Source organism: Drosophila subpulchrella, chromosome 3R (genome assembly GCF_014743375.2).
Source record: "Drosophila subpulchrella strain 33 F10 #4 breed RU33 chromosome 3R, RU_Dsub_v1.1 Primary Assembly, whole genome shotgun sequence".
Lineage (NCBI taxonomy): Eukaryota > Metazoa > Arthropoda > Insecta > Diptera > Drosophilidae > Drosophila > Drosophila subpulchrella.
This window is the reverse complement of record NC_050609.1, coordinates 16,439,962-16,457,787: the sequence shown is the minus strand read 5'-3', so window position 1 is coordinate 16,457,787 and position 17,826 is coordinate 16,439,962. Positions and strand designations below refer to the sequence as shown.

The 17,826-nt window shown below is 41.3% G+C and overlaps 1 protein-coding gene across 1 annotated transcript in view; it reads left to right on the top strand.

The window, feature by feature from the left end:
* Positions 1-17,763, top strand: part of LOC119549234 (protein toll) — a 46,065-nt gene extending 28,302 nt beyond the window's left edge. The window contains exons 2-4 of the mRNA XM_037857130.1: positions 626-745; positions 12,981-14,239; positions 14,450-17,763. Coding sequence (XP_037713058.1) covers positions 13,020-14,239; positions 14,450-16,514 — 3,285 coding nt within the window. The 5' untranslated portion in view covers positions 626-745; positions 12,981-13,019 and the 3' untranslated portion in view covers positions 16,515-17,763. The remainder of the gene's footprint in view (positions 1-625; positions 746-12,980; positions 14,240-14,449) is intronic.
* Positions 17,764-17,826: the final 63 nt, after the last annotated feature.

Here is a 17,826-nt window from a genome sequence, read left to right as displayed (position 1 = left end):
TGGTTGGGATGTAAAATTGAATAATATTGTTCTGAAAAATTTGAATATTCTTTTTGGGTAGGGGTTCTATGCCATTTCCAAGTGATTCATGTCAAGTTGCAACACTCAATGCAACGTAATCCTTTGGCCGCCTCTTGTCTGCATTATACGCTCTTGACTTGCAAATTGTTTGCGGTTATGGCTTGCATTGCAAATTCTAAGTAACAGCCGGCTTAATTAAATTAAGCATACACATCCAGCCACGCCCCCAAGCGGCTGTGGCGGGGGCGGCGACATCGCATCGCATCGCTCATGAATAGGCATTACGTATGCGTTGATATTTAAGTGGCTTACACACACGCACGTGTCATGTGCACACCATACACCCAACACCCCACACCCCACACACACTTCACATGGACACGGCTTGTTTGCCACTTTTGCATATGTATGACATAATTAGTGTCATAATGACACAGCCAGCAGCACACTCACACACTCGTCTAGCTGGCTAAAAAGTTGAAAAGTCTCTGAAGAAATGGCCCTTGCAAGGGGCACCAGTCACTTGGAATGCTAATAAGATGCCCTACCCACTCATCCTGGCCACCTCAACTAATTTGCATATTTTTCACGCTTTCTGTTGCAGTAAATCACTTAAAAATACATTAAAAATGTTCAAACCAGTGCAGCTGCATCTGTAGTGGACGCCAGGATACGCCAGGATAAGGATTTTCCTTCTCCAACAACAAGGACACTTCTCAGCAAGGTAAGTGAAAATAAATATTATTACTTCTCTTCTTACGCTCTCCTCATAAATATTCATTAAAAATTGTATAATTTATATCCGGGGCTAGCATAAACGGAAAATAGAAAAAAAAACCTTTGGCATCCATTTATTTGTATATCATTAAATATTACAACATTCAATTGAAGCTCAGTTTACATTTAATATATATTTTTTCTTTTTTTTTGTGGTTTTCTGTTTAATTGAGCATAAAGCGTACTACAAATATAAATAAATTGCATTAAATAAATACGGGTAGACAAAGCGCAAAAAAAAAACATTACAGAAATGAAAACCGCAATTATTTTCACAAATGTGCAGCGCCAACGAATAAAACTAGAAAAGCACTCAAAAAAGAGCACGAAGCACTTCTAAATTTTCAACACTTTTGCCAAAGAGTTCATAACTTTTCTCACTCACTGTCAGCCGCACAACAAACACACGCCCACACACACACACACCATTCTTAGCACTTGTTGTTACTTTTTTATTGCCACCACTTTTCTCGCTTTTTTGCGAAATGCAAAATGCGAAAATGCATTGTGACAGCCATTTTTTTTTAAATGTCAACAGGAGGAGCATAAAAAAAGTACGTATACGCCACAAACACTTTGTCGCTGGTGTTGCATAAGGAAAAACACTTTTTAAACATTTGCAGCGGCACTTTTATGGGCGTCTAAAACAAACGGGGCGGAGTGAACAAAAAATGTCTGGAAAGCTTTACGCGGCGGCAACTATTAATATACTTCTGTTTTTCTGCTAGATGTGGGTGCGTGAAAAGCGGCTTAGATATGTAAGAAAAATCTTTTCAGGCAATTACACATGAAAAGTGGTTTTTTTTCTATCACTAGGTTGTGTAATAACTTATAAAGGTGTCTAAAAGTAGGCAATGAAAAAATTAAGTGGAGAAAAAATATTGCAGCATACTTTTAGGTGGGCGATTTAAAACCCCTAACCTAACCCAGTGTTATATATAAAATATTATATATTATATTATATTATATTATTTACTCACATAACTGCTCACGAGCTCATCTCTAAAAGCAATTCACACCCACAACCCCCAATTGTCACCCGAAAAAACATAAAGAAGACACTTTGCCCCTAGCAGCATGCAACACTCTAGCAATATATGCTTGCTCGAATTCCATTTTTTGAGCTTAGCTGCAGCTCCACCATTTTTTTTACCACATGCAACACAGTAGTTCTTCGAAATGGCAGGCAAATTATGCGTTAAGGGTGCATCCCTGCGGCTCAAAAAGAGCTGAAGAATTTAATTAAATTTGCACAAAGTTAGCAGAGGGCATGAAAAAAACCAAACTGACCAGGGGAACTCTGCGAAAAAGCCGAGCACTGACAACCTAAAATGGCAAGAGTGAAAAATGGTGAAAAATGTTTAAATTTCGCACATGGTTTTCAATTCGACGCGCTGCTAGAAAGGCCAGCTTTAGAGCTCACTTAATTGGTTTTCAACGGGAAAAAGCACCGGCTGACCGCAAATTAAAATAAAAATGCTGGCCGATCCAAAAACCAAAGGCCAGCTGAAGAATAAGCAAAGTGGCTATGGCCATACAAAATTTAAATTGCATTGCCAATTCGCCATTCGCCCCACCGAATGCAGCCAAAGGACAAACAGCACAATGCAGCGACGGCTTATTTGACTTTATGCAAATTGATTGCATAAATAATTTATGATTAAGGATCGGGCAATAATTTGCCAATTTAAATGCACAATTAGTTTAATTGATGCGCTGTCACACACGCCCACCAAAAAAGCACAAACGAAACGAAAAAACACACAGCCGTCAAAATGCTGCAATCCGAGCGAAACAAACTCGACGACTCTGTATTTGACAAATAAATAATAAAATGTTTATTTCCATTTCGAAAATGTTGCCATGTTGACAGGCCGGCCAGTACATAATTATGCAAAATTCAGGACCAGCTTCAGCTTCAGCGCCAGTGCAAATAAATAAATAAAATAAAGTTCCAAACAAGCGACTGCAATTAAAATTAAAAATTAACAAAATATTTTTCCCAGCATTATAATCGCACACAAGCACACATCCACACATAAAATTAACACCCGCACATGCCTCGCATCGAGTTAAAGCTCATTAAATTTGCATTTGCATACGAAATACATAGTTTCAACACCTCCCCTGCTCGGCCAAAAAATAAAATAAACCCATTCCACGCCGCCCTTCTTAGCCAGAAAATATAAATTTTAACGAAAAACCAATTAATGCAGCCAAGCGGCCTGGCTGGCTGCTCCTGATGATGTTCGTCCTGCAACTGAAATGTTTTCTATATATGCATAAATATGTAAATGTACAAATTTTCATGTGAATTACCATCAAATTATTTTTCGGTCGGTTTTTCACGTCATTCCGGCTAAAATTCCCAGCCAACAATTATGCTAAATATTTGTGTGCTTATGGCAGCTGCCGTTTGCAAATATTAAAGTCTAATTAAAAGGAAATTACCACTCGGTATTCATCATAATTAATTGCTTTAATTTGGTAGATTAACCTGTGATTCGAGATAAAAAAAGCCGAACTTTCCCTTAATTCAGAGAGAATTGAGGGAAATTCCACATTGGCACCCTTTCAACCTTCAACCTTGCACAGTCTTCCATCAGAAAATTTTATTTACTTATGTTCTTTATGCACTTTCCACTGACTCTGACTCGTTTTCCCCCGGTGGAACGTTCATTAAGTTCGAGTGTTGGTCACAAACGTTGCGCATAAAGTGCACTTTGCGAATTCGCGCATTTTTATGACAAGATTTCAGCTTTTCATTTGAAACCAAAAGGCCACGCAACTCCCACCCGGCGCCACCTATTAAGGCTGTAACGAAATTTTTTATTTACTTTCTTTTATTTGCACTTTGATTTAATGGCCATAAAAATGCGGGGCGAAGGAGCAAAGTGAACGCGCGTGCATAAAAATCACAAGGCACGCTGTGAATTTTAATACAACGCTGCGTATACGTAATGATTTCACTTTGGTCGTCGCCATTTTGATTTTCATTTGGCTGTTTCCGTTGTTGTTGTTGCTATAACTACCATCAGGCGAATAACTGCTGACTTTAATTCTCCCTTTTTTTTTCGCCCTGCAATTGAAACATGAAATTGCATTTATTGTGCGGCAACAATGCAAACAGGACTCCATTCTGACAGGATCCTGGAAAACTGCGTCCCCCAAAAAGTAGGCAGTGATTTTTGATTTATCACCGCAATACGCATGTGTGTGTGCTTGCCCGAGGGCATCGGCATCGTCATCGGCATATAAATATAATAAATACTTATGTACATAAATTGAAATGAAGTGCCAGGCACTTTTGTGACCGTTTCAGAGATTTTAATCTTTATTTATCGCCTCTGCGGTGGCCATTGTCCTCAGGGCTCATCCGGCTCTTTTGCGGCTATTGGTGAAATTTATGTTAAGCAGGGATGCCTCTCAGCATTTCTGATAAATGTTTATAACTCTATAAACGCACTTATGCAATACATCAGCACACATGTCCATTTTAAATGTTAATCAAAGCGGCAGCCCAAATCTATCAATATTTATACATATTTAATGCCTATCCCTGGGGGGAAAAAATAAAAAATCTAGACCATATAACAATAAATAACCAAAATCTGAATGGGGCCAAAAAAAACGCCAAAATCGTATGGTTTCGAGAGCCGACAATGAAGGACAATCAATACTTTTTTCTGGCCGCTGCAAAACCAAGTCGGACATTCATCGGATGTGGTGACGGTTTGTCTGCCCGTCGTCCTTTCGTCCTTTCGTCCTTCGTCCTGTGTGTCCTGTGTGTGCAACTCGTTGCATAAAGCAATCAGTGCAAATATACACACAAAATTGTGCTCTTACAAATAAATATTGCATTGGGATTAAGCCTGTCACAGATAACTCTATTCACATGGAATGAGTTTCGTTTTTTTTTTGGGACTGAAAATTCGGAAGTGTAACGCGGAAATATGTTTTGCGTTTGTCTACCATTTTTTAGTTGAACCAAAAATTGTGTTACTTATGCAAACTAAAAACATGATTTTACACCTGAAAATATACAGAAAAATATGTGGCAAAAAAAACTATTTTAAAAATTGTCAATTTGCTTATGCATACAATATTTTCAATCAATTAGGGGTCTGAAAATAAATAGCTCTTTATTTAAATAGGAATTTAAGGTGTTACTGTTTTTTTTTAAATAATTTAATTAAATTACCGACAACTTTTCCAGAAGTATCAAGTTACGTTATAGTTAGTTATATAATAAGTCTTCCTCCAATTAATCAATCACAATCACTTCTATTTGGAAAACCTTCCATCTATTTCCCCGTCAATGAAATTAAACTTGATATATTCACCAACAACCGTCTAACAAACTTCGACAAATACTTTAAAATGTTAATAAATTTATCCAACATACGAAACTAGATAAAATACCTTTCCATCCACTTTATTTTTGCACTCACTTCTAGTTGGAAAATCTTCCATCCATTTCCCCGAGAAAAGTGTTAAAGTTTTCCGTCGCCGAGCTAAGTGCGAATGGCGCCAACGAAACTGGCTAAAGTGACTTAATTATCGATGCAACTATGGGTTTTCCGTCTGTTGCCAAAAATTGATGGCCCCCTATATTGAAACTCAACCGAAGAAGAAAACACCACGACCAAAATGGAAGCAATAACCAGAGCTTAAATGGCCAACAAAGCAGCGGGGTCGTATGCGTTTATTTATAACAAGTGCAAAATGCGCACAATTAGCGCTATATATGGCATCATCGGCCAATGAAGGGGATATAATCAAGGCAGGCATGCCATTTAAGGCCCCTAGTTCTGTGGAACTTTAAACGTGACTCACATTTCAAAAAAGGGGAGCTGGGCAGGGAGTTTGGCTGGCGAATTAAGCTGCAAATTATGAGGGCCGGCAAGTAAATGGAGACGACAGGCAGAATAAACAGAAATCAGGAAAGCATAAAAATGCCCAGCGAGACAGCGCGATGGAGACAAAGCGAAAGCCAAAGTTTGAATGCAGCGGAACGAAAAATTAAATAGTTGGTTCGGTTCGGTTTGGTTAGGAACCTGTCCCCAGAAGATGGAAGACAGCCCAGAGAACCTGGGGACTCCTCCATCGCTTCGTAATTGAAGTGTACGCGTGCGTCCCCTGGCAATCGGACTTGGCCACTTGGCTACTTGGCCACACTTGGCGGATTGTCGGTGGGTTGGCTATGGCCGAGGATGGTCTTAAATGGGTTGGGCTGGTTTGGGCCAGGCAGCATTATGCTGTATTATTTACAATATGAGGGCCAGCCACTTGGGTACATACCCGTACATTCGCGAATACCCATAGCATTGCTGCCCCATAAAATGCTGTTTAAACGAACGCCGGTCGAGCGTGCAATGGGCGACATTTTCATTTACGATGCCAGCGGCTCAAGGAGTTGAGGCAGGCCAAATTGAATGCCGACTGGGTGTCTATTATTTTATTCCTATTCTGCCGGCAGTCCCCCAGAACAGTAAAGCAAACTGAACCAGGAGGTGGCTGAGTGGTATGAGTAACAGACCCCGTCCACCCATCCAGTTGTTTATTTATGTGATGGACTGTGCGTGTGTGGAAGTTGCAGATAAATTTACTTAGCCGCCCCGAGGAGAAGCGCTCCAGTTGAGCAACTCTGCCGGAGCTTAAGGAAATGACAAGTTGCAAGTGGAAGAGTGGACTTGGCCCGGGAGATTGATGGTGCTGGGATAATGAAGCGGGGCAGAAGGCGTGGAGCTGGCAAAGATGGGTACCACCTCTGGCCTCCCACACAGAAAAAAAGAATATGCATCTATTTTAAAGTTCAAATTATTTCCATATTTTAGTTTTGATATACAAGATTGCTTCTCATAAATTTCCAATAATGATAATAACTAAAATAATAACTAAATAAAATAGTAAACACGTTCTTAAAGATTTGTATGTATTTTAAGATTCATTTTATATTCATAGTTATATGATAACTGAAAAAATCATATACATGTAGATGTTTTAAAAAAATATACAGAAATTTAAACAATCAATTAATTATTATAAACTTATTAAGATATTTATTAAAAAATGAATGAAGTTTTTAAACTATTCCACTTCATTTTTGCGTTTTCCTTCCTTTTTTTTTTACTTTCATACATTTTAAAAAGAAAATGTTTAAAGTCAGTAAATAATGTTTGCTTTCTCCTAAAATCGAGGTGTTTAAAAATCTCAAAATAAAATTCTTATTTGGATAAGATATCCATTTAGCATATTTAATTTTGTGTGTACGCTCTTGAGCTTGTGTGCAGTGCGTCATCGCCTGGCGAGTGGAAATCAATTTACGTTAAATGTTTGCCCATCCACCGAATCTAAACACGGCTAGCCACATCAACCTGGGCTGACAGGATGTGGGCTAAGTGAGCCAAGGAGCCAGTGGGGTGGAGGAGCGATGGATTGGAGGAGGAGCAGTCAGCCGCAGTGTATCCATTTGAATGACTTTGGGGCTGGGCTGTGGATGAGATCGGGGCTTGGGCCACGAGAGTAAACAATCGACCACTGGCGCTTCTGCATTTTCCGTGGCTGGCAAACAACTGGCTGTGAAGCAAAAACATCATCATCATCATCATCATCGTATCCTCATCGACCTGGCCAACAACAATGGGGCCTATTAAACTTGAATGCGTCACGCATGCTTGCTGGTTCTTTTGCCTCGAGAGCTGCTTTCCAGCTCCTCAAACTGCTCAACCTGCCCTCCACCTCCGCAATTTTCCATGGGCTCAACAAGTTTTTGCATTTGTCTCGGGCACGAGCGCATTATGCTAAAAACTTTGCGCAAAACTTGGGACGACAACATGATTAACAGACAAATGACATTACAAAGCCTTTCACTTGGCGACTTCTCCTCACTTTGGAGGAAAATGGAAAAAAAAAAAACTGCATCATCGCCCTGCTGCCTTTCTATTTCGCAGACAATGAGCTGGCTTTCAACGAGATCTGGAGAGGAGGCCCTTTGCGAATACATATATATGGTATGTGTGTTGGGGGCAGATTTGGGGGGAGGAATGCGCAAATCAGGTCTTAACCCCTTTTCTTTCATCTGCTTAGCCGTCTTCTGTCTTCTGTCTGCCGTAACTTGAACTTTCAGTGAGCCGTGCAGCTGGCAAGAGTAATGAGTGAACGAGTATCTTATGGATTTGTCGCTGACTTTGAAGTTCGTTTTTTGTTCGCCTCTGAAAACTTGAGCCCTACTCTCCAGATGCATTTACTAATAGAAATTTTAAATTTAAATGCCAGCATTTCTTGCACTCATCTACTCATCTCGTCTCATCTTGGGCGAAAAAAACTCGCCCTGCCTTCGGCGGTTTGCACTTAACGCAAAAGGCGTTACAGCGTAAGCAGCTTCGAGTTATTTTCAATTCACTGCGGCTCGAGTACTTTCGAGTTATATATCTTAAGTCCATCCTCTTCTACTTCGTCTGCCTCTGGAATTTTGATGCGCTTTGGCGAAAATTCTGCAGAAAGTGTAAGCCATAAATAATGAAAGCGGACTTAATGTATTCATCCGAAAGGATGTCTTAACCTTGCGATGTTTGTGCATAATTAGCTGGAGCTTTCAACTTGGAAGTAATTCCAGGAAGATGTTCTACATTTATCACTGCGTTTTCATTAGGCACAAGGCAATAAGTATTAATTGCAAGATGTTATTTATGAGAGGTTTCCCAGAAGTCATTGTATATTTATCCTAAAAAAATTATGTTTTAAGTGATTTGTTTGAGTTTGGTGACCCCGATTCTTTCTATAGGTCTGCTGGCCTTCCAGGCTTTTTCTTTGATATGTGTTTTTCATGTGTTTATATATTTTTCTTCAAAATAAACATTATTTTTATTAAAATGTGGAAAAGGAAAAGAAAGATTTGATTGAGTTTGGTGACCCCGAATTTAAGATTTTTGGTTGTTTTACAGAATTTGGAATTTATTTTTTAAATATTATTTCCCTAGTTTTTAATATTTACTACAGTAAGTCCCTCCATTCAATTGTGTTGGGGCAAACACATTGCCAATCACATATTGAACAGTTTCCAATTCTGCGATATTAAGAACAGCTTAGAGACTCTTCGCATGCCGCCCCCGAAAAACATCTTGAGATGGAGTGGAGTACACAGATGTTTACTTAAAGCTTCGGTTTGGCAATACATTGGCCCATCTGGCTGGCTATATAAACATGTCTCGGCTGCCTGTTCACCAAAGTGTTGGAGGCGATGCCTGTAAAACCAGAAACATGGGGCCAAAAGACTTGCAAAAGTTTTTGGGGGAATTGAAATCCTTTGGCAAACAACCAAGTAGTACTGCACACACATACGTATTGGAAAGGGGGGAAAATGAAACATTGCCAGTGCAGTGGGATACAAAAACCGCACTTGGCCAGACTTTCCGTTTCCTAGGAAATGCTGGGAAATGGAAAATGGTCGAAAGAGTGTGGGGGGCGGGGCTTTTTCCCCTCACTACAACTGTACTTCACATGCGTGTAAGAACTTTTCTGAAGCATTTGTAAGTTTTTAATAAGAAATTGTTAAACAACTTGTTCTGGTTTTTTTTCCCGTCCTTCGTTCTCTTTAGGAGTTTTCTAGAGGCTGCTGCTGTTGCCGCTTGGCAGAAATTGTAGTAATTAGTCATGTTGATTGATGAACGAACGCAATGTGTGTGTGTGTGTGTGTTGTTCTACTCGTATTTCCTCTCCTGATATTGCAAAAATTAATTTAAAGGGCGAACAATATGTCAACGCCATTTAAACACTTTGGCATTTGCCGTAATCCCGACAGTCGAGCATTAAGAAAACTTAACCATTAAATGGGTGGCGGTGCAGGCATCCGGGAAAGCCAATTTTCCAAGAGCACACTGCGGGCGGTAGGACTATTAAACATCAGTCGGTGGTTGGGTGGTTGGGTGGTTGGGTTTCGTTGGGGTTTTCCTTTGGAGGAAGGCTTACATTGTGTGTGCTCCTTGGGTGAGCAATAAAAATCCAAGGTGGAAAAGCAAGGAGCCAGGAGCCGGGAGGAGCTCCCTAAACCCACACAACCTCATCATGCCATGCCTGCGGTTGTAATTTAGTGTGCCTAATGAATTTAGTACCGTTACATACCGGAAGTGAGCATGTGAGTGCAAAAATGCGCACTCGACTGGAATGTCTGTGAATCTCCATGGGGTGTACGGAGGTATATGTGTGTGTCTATATGCGTATGGGTGCTACGTGCTGGTATTGAGGTTTTCCCTGCTTTCCCCAGTATCCTGTGAGCTGTATGTGAAAATGTGTGAAAAATCTGCGCTCTGGCAAAACTTCGTTAACCTTTATTAACGACACGGAGCGTCTAATTAAACAAGACAAAATTTTAAATCGAGCGTAACGCTTGCTCAGGTATTTGTACACTGGAAAAAATGGGATAGTATAAATATATATAAAATAAATAAACTAAAGTGTTATATTTTATAGATTCAAGGATTTAGTATAAAAGTATTTGTATTAATGTGGAAAATTTTTCATACGGCGTAAGTCATATTTGGTTTGAGCATTTTATGTCGCTAATTAAAATGAATTTCACCATAAATTGAAAATCTTTAACATACTCATAATTGTTCACATGAATAATTCCATATTTAAAATGAATAAAATCAGCAATAAGTAAACCATTATTTAAATAAAATATGAAATCTTAGAATTCACTAAGTTCTTTCTTTCAGTGTACATATATGTAGGTTCATAATTTCCAAACATGTGTGTGTGCGTGTGAAATGAGCAATTATTTTTAATTGCCTAGCGGGATTAAATTGGGTGCCATGGCAGGATTCAATTAATTGGCAGGGCGTTTCTAAAAAGTTAACCAAGGCAAAGGCAACACTTCTGGCTTGATTGCCCTGAGTAAATGTTGCCTGTTCCACTTGGAGGAGTTGGGTGGAAACGGTTCCGCTCCAGGCGAGATGTCAACAAACGGGGCACAATTCGCCCAGATTAGATTGCATAAACAAAACGCGCCCGGGATATCAATGCGGATTGAAGGAGGTTCCAGGTTTCGGTTCCCGAGGATCCCAAGTTCCAGCTCGTTGCAGGATATTTACACGGCCAGCGTGGCATAAAAGCGAAAAGTAATTTTCCTAAGTGAATATAAATGTTTAAAATCTTGCCAAGAAAACCAGCAGCAGCAACAAGAAAAGCAAACTTGGCCAGAGCGAGGAAATTTAAAAGGCAAAACAGTGCGGGCGAAGGTAGTTTCGTTTAGGTCCACTCATTGGGTGCAAGAGTGCTTAAAGTTTAATGGGAAATTGAAAATGGCCACTGTGCTGCCAGTGCAGGTGCCCAAAAAACAAGGTGTCGACTTTGGTTTCTACTGGTTTTCGGCCCAAACAAAGCGTGTCTATTTTGCCATCTAATAGCTTAAGGGGCCATACTGCAAACTCAAGTCGATATCTGCAATCTGATGGCCGGCAAACACTTAGCACACACAATGCCTTCAATTTGCAATAACTATTAGCATAAGCATTGGCAATATTTCGATAGACAAACACTTTGCAAAACAAATAACCTGTCTCACGTTACGCATCTTGAAAAATCTTTAAAGTGTCCAGAAAACACAAATGCATATTTTTCGCTTGGCCAAAAATTTTGATCAAATTTTGTGATTTAACAAGCGCAACTAAGGATTTTAAGGGGGCTGAAAATCAATATAATCTTGCCAGCCAGCGGCAAACTCGGCAAAATTTCATCATTGTTCGGTCCTAATTAATGAGGAAAAGTCACCAATTTGAAAATCAAATTACAGCGCGCATAATTAAATTGCCTTATCAAAATTTCATTCAAAAGCGTCTGTTTTCTGAAGGAGGCTAGGGAAAAAGACTTCTTTTTTTTTTGATTTATTTTTAGGCAAAAGGACAGTTGACAGTAAATGCAATATGGCCTAAAGTTGCCAATTTTCGGGAGCGACAGCTAGAAGGCCAAAAACTTTTAATTGAATTCCTTTCAAATTGTACGTAATGGGCACAATTAAATTGTCACCATCAGATTGAGAGGAAGACTCTTCAAGGAGCTGGATGGCTAGATGGCTGGATAGCTGCCGAGCTCAAGTTCTGGAGGAGAGCTTTGCTTTTGGCACAAAATCTCGTATTATGCAGCACTCGAGCGCATAACAAATTCATTAAATGCACAAAGACCGTAAAGTGCCCCACTGTCCAAGGGGGCAAAAGGACGAAGGAAAGCGTTTTACAAAATTTTATACACTCCCTGACCGTAATTACACCACACACACACAGGAGTGGGGGTGGGGGGGTTTTGTTGCAGGGATTACAGGGTATGCCAGGACGAAAGGAGGAACAGTGGTTGGGCGTGGTTTCGAGGTGAGCCAACCATGAAATGCAACATGGCCCAGGAAGCGAGGAGCCAGAAGGATGTGTGTGCTTGTGCCATATTTATGCACGACTAGGTGTCGCCTGTATGTGTCCTTTTTGTTACCCAGCAGTCCTCGGCATTTTCCACGCTCCTCATTTAAATTAAATTCATTTTTCGGCATATGCGTGCCCTGCTAATGAAATATTTTGAACGCGGCGCTGTCAAAAATTCTGACTCGCGCTTAATTAACTGTCCCTGATTAAGCCGCATTCAAGGGACTTTACGCCCCCAGTGAGCACATTTCGCCCAGCTTATACTCCATCAAGGAACGGCAAATGTTTACGTATCCTGCCTTATTTCACTTTCATATAATTACAAAAATGTTCTTACCGCCTCCAAGTCGCAGCCTTTTCATTACATTTCGAACATTCGGTGTACAGCCTGTCATTATGATAATGACAAATGCGATAAAGTTTTCTTCAACCTCCACTGCTATTAGTTACGGAGCGTGCACTGAGAACAAAATGTGCTAAAGACCCAGAAAGAAATCGTAACTTTATTTAACAAGAGGTAATAGTTACATAATCCTAAATCATAAGAAATATTAACTTTGTTCTGTTTCATTTCCTTGAAAAGATAAAACGTGATAAAAGATATTAAAGTCTTATAGAGAAAAAACGTCATTAAAGATATATAAATCATATAGATATTAGATGCAAATATGTCTATGTTTATAAGTTTGGAATAAATTTATTTAAGCTGTCTTTGTGATATATTTAAAATGATACATTTCTAATAAACCCACTTATTTTGCTTACTTTCAGTTATATAAAAACACAAAAGGACCATAGAAGTTGGCCACCATGAGTCGACTAAGGACGGCTTTTGAGCTGTCGGTGCTCCTGGTGATCCTGCAACTGTTCCACTGCCCAGGAAGTGAGGCAATCTTTGGCAGGGACACTTGCAACGAGATAAGCATCAAGGGATCATGCCAATGCTCACCCATCATGTCGGAATACGAGATCATCTGTCCAGCGTACTCGGAGAATCCCACCTTCAGACTGACCATCCAGCCAAATGAGTATGTGCAGATCATGTGCAATCAGACGGACAGCAATGACTACAAGCAGTTGCCGGGGAAAGTGAGGATTGGAGAAGTGGATAGGGTGCAGATGAGGAGGTGTATGTTGCCTGGTCATGCGCCAGTGGCCAGTATTCTGGATTACCTAGGCATTGTGTCGCCGAAAACGCTGATCTTCGAGAGCGATAACCTGGGGATGAACATCACAAGGCAGCATTTGGATCATTTGCACAGTCTCAAGCGTTTCCGGTTTACCACCCGTCGTCTGACCCATGTTCCAGCCAATCTTCTGACTAATATGAGGAATCTAAGTCACCTGGAACTGTGTGCAAACATTGAAGAAATGCCTTCGCATATGTTTGATGGCATGGAGAACCTCGAGTTCATCGAATTTGGTGGCAATAAGCTGCGGCAAATGCCGCGCGGCATTTTTAGCAAGATGCCCAAGCTGAAGCACCTGAATTTGTGGAGCAATGAGCTGCGCAATCTCACCAAGCACGATTTCGAAGGTGCCACCTCGGTGGTGGGCATAGATATCCATGGTAATGGAATCGAGCAGCTGCCGCACGATGTCTTTGCCTATCTCACGAATCTCACGGATATCAATCTGAGCGCCAATGTCTTCCGTTCCCTGCCGGAGGGTCTTTTCGAGCACAACAAACACCTGGTCGAGGTGCGCCTAATGAATAACCGTGTGAAACTTGACACTCTGCCCTCGCGACTGTTTGCCAACCAGCCGGAACTGAAGATCCTACGGCTGAGAGCTGATCTGGAGACGTTGCCCGGCGATCTCTTCGAGCATTCCACACAGATCACCAACATCTCGCTGGAGGATAACCTGCTTAGCACACTATCTGCCAATTTGCTGGAACATCAGGTCAACCTCCTGAGCTTGGATTTGAGCAACAATAAGCTGACACATTTGCCGGATTCTCTGTTTAAAAATACCATAAATCTGGAGGATTTGCGTCTGGAAAATAATTTTCTCACTGATATTAGCAGGTAAATACAACTATTTTTTTAAGTATTAACGGTATAAACGGTTTCTTAGTGCTACAATTTGATTGAAAAAAATTAATTGTTAAAAATGCACACTTCTGCGGCTCACACAGTCGTTATTAGACAGATTTCCCTTTAAGTTTACTTTCAAATTGTATATATATACACGATTTCTTTTCATTACTAATTATATCTATTTTTCTCCCATTACAGTGACTTATTCAGCAGGCTGCGCAAGCTGGTGACCCTGACACTGAGCAAAAATCGACTGAGAACCATCCACTCTGCCGCTTTTGCTAGCACTTCAGAAATGCGTCACCTATATTTGGATCACAACGATATCGACCTGCTACAACCTCTGTGGGGCGCAAACAATCAAAAACAGCTCAGCTCGCCGTTTAATTCTATGACCAAACTGGAGACCCTAAATCTACGCAACAACTCCATCATATTCGTCTACAGTGACTGGACCACAGTGCTGACTAACTTAAGGGAGCTGGACTTGAGTTACAACAACATTAGCTCGCTGCGTTATGTGGATCTGCAATTCATATCCACTAATGGATTGTACGTCAACCTGTCGCACAACAAGATACGGAATATCTCGCTGCTGAAGGAGTCTGGAACCCAGGCTGGGAATCCGGTTCATATAGATCTTAATGATAATCCGCTGGATTGCACCTGCACTTTGATCTGGTTTGTTCAGCTGATCAAGGGCGTGCATAGGCCGCAATATGCCAAGAATTGGACCCTTCAGGCAGACCGACTAAACTGCAGCAAGCCGAACAATTTGAAGGACACTCCAGTGCGCCTGTTGGATCCAAAGCTGCTGCTCTGTCCTCTGGACAATACCAATGATCCGCAGGAGAGAAAGTGTCCACTGGGCTGTGAGTGCATGGTGCGAACCTACGACAACGCACTGGTGATAAAGAGCAATAATGGCAACCTGACCCATGTTCCCCGTCTACCTGAGCTGCACCACAACCTTCACATCATGGAGCTGCATTTGGAGAATAACACTTTGCTCCGACTGCCATCTGCCAAGACACCCGGCTATGCGAGTGTGACAAGTCTGCATCTGGCTGGAAATAATCTCACGCAACTGGATGTGGAGCAACTGCCGACGAATCTCACGCATCTGGATGTGAGCTGGAATCATCTGCAGAGTCTGAATGCCAGCGTCTTGGGCTTCCTGAATCGCACCATGAAATGGCGCTCGATGAAGCTGTCTGGAAATCCTTGGATGTGCGACTGCGATGCCAAACCACTGCTGCTCTTTACCCAGGACAATTTCGAGAGGATCGGAGATCGCAATGAAATGATGTGCATGGATGCCGAGATACCCACAAGGATGGTGGAATTGTCGACGAATGATATTTGTCCCGGAGAGAAGGGCGTCTATATTGCCCTGGCTGTGGTGATTGCTTTGACTGGCCTGCTGGCCGGTTTCACGGCTGCTCTGTACTACAAATACCAGACGGAGATCAAGATTTGGCTATATGCCCACAACATGCTCCTGTGGCTCGTCACCGAGGAGGAGCTGGACAAGGACAAAAAGTTCGATGCCTTCATCTCGTACTCGCACAAGGATCAGAGCTTCATCGAGGACTATTTGGTGCCGCAACTGGAGCATGGTCCCCAGAAGTTCCAGCTCTGCGTCCACGAACGCGACTGGCTGGTCGGTGGACACATCCCAGAGAACATCATGCGCTCGGTGGCGGATTCGAGGCGTACCATCATTGTGCTCAGCCAGAATTTCATCAAATCGGAGTGGGCACGTCTGGAATTCAGGGCAGCTCATAGATCGGCATTGAACGAGGGACGTTCCCGCATCATAGTGATCATCTATTCGGACATTGGTGATGTGGAGAAGCTGGACGAGGAGCTGAAGGCCTACCTCAAGATGAACACCTATCTGAAGTGGGGCGATCCATGGTTCTGGGATAAGCTGCGATTTGCCCTGCCCCATCGCCGGCCCGTGGGAAACATTGGCAATGGAGCGTTGATCAAGACGGCACTGAAGGGCTCCACGGACGACAAGCTGGAGCTGATCAAACCGTCGCCGGTGACGCCACCGCTGACCACGCCGCCGGCGGAGGCCACCAAGAATCCACTGGTGGCGCAGCTAAACGGGGTCACCCCGCATCCGGCCATCATGATTGCCAACGGCAAGAACGGACTGACGAATCTGTACACACCCAATGGCAAGTCGCATGTGAATGGCCACATCAACGGCGCCTTCATCATCAACACGAATGCCAAACAGAGCGACGTATAGGACTGGGAGAAGGCGGAGCTATTCCAGTTCGATCCCGACGATGAGCTATTGTTCCGTTGAGAGGAGAAGCCTCCCCGAACCACTGCCACTGAGATGGTGAGACGGTAGAAGCACCCAGCTGAATGTAAAAAGTCTAGAGAATATTATCGATTTCCTTGTGTTTTTGGTCAAGTCGTCGTCCTAGCCGCCCCTTCCTAGGTTTAATTATCTTGCGCTTGTAGGAGCTCCGGGAAAAGTTAATGAAAATTTCAAATTTCCAATATTTCATGTGGCCTTTGTTGAAGAAAAATGAAAAACAAAATATATATTAGTTTGAGGAAGGAACGAAAGAGGGAGAGACAAGCTAGTTTTACCACATCACTCTGTTTTAAGTGTTATATGTAAGCTTAGCCTAAAATCCCTGTGCAGACTCTTGTAGACATACAAAACTCATTTATTTAGTAATTATTTGTACATTAGGTTTATTCTAAGCTGCCGCATGCAAATCTGAGAATAGCTCAAATACCTTTTTGAAATGACCACTTTTATTTACGATGTTTTACTTTTGAACAGAATCTCAAGCGAACGGAGGAATCTGAGTTTTGAACAAATCGAGCTTTATTTCGAAATACCTAATTATTATTTGTTAGAACGCAGCCTACCACTAAGTAAACCACTTGCAATACACATATGACGTATCCAAATAGTAGCATAGACTCTGTAATTGTGAACTAACATAACAAAAGCAGCCGAAATGGAATAAAAATTGCCTTCTTTGTATGTATGTATGTATGCTAGATATGTAGAGCCTAAGGATCCATAATAATCGATACATACACATAAAACACCCCTCTCTGTACATAAGCTGGACAAGAATTTCTGTACTTTCTCGAAAACGTATCGCACCAGATTTCCTACTCACAAACAAACAACTATCACGAATATCAATTGTAATCTCACGCCCATTTAAATGACGCTATATAAATAAGTACATACCGAGTACATACCCATTATCACGTCATCTACCAAACAATTAGGATAGCCCTTCATTCACACGAAAACAGAATATCGTCTATGATACGTAAATGTAATTAAGCTAAAGTATGTGTATATCGTCTAAGCTATAGATTGTCTCTGATATGTAATACCTAAGGTACCTACAAATTAATGCAGACACACTCATCTACTCTGTAATGCAAATGAGTAAATTAAATCTAATTGTATATGGAAAACACATACAACGCAAATAAAATATATTTTAAAAATGTAACCCATTGAAGTTCTTATTTATTTATGGGCTAAAATATTCAGAGGTAAGTCAGTAAAAGAAATG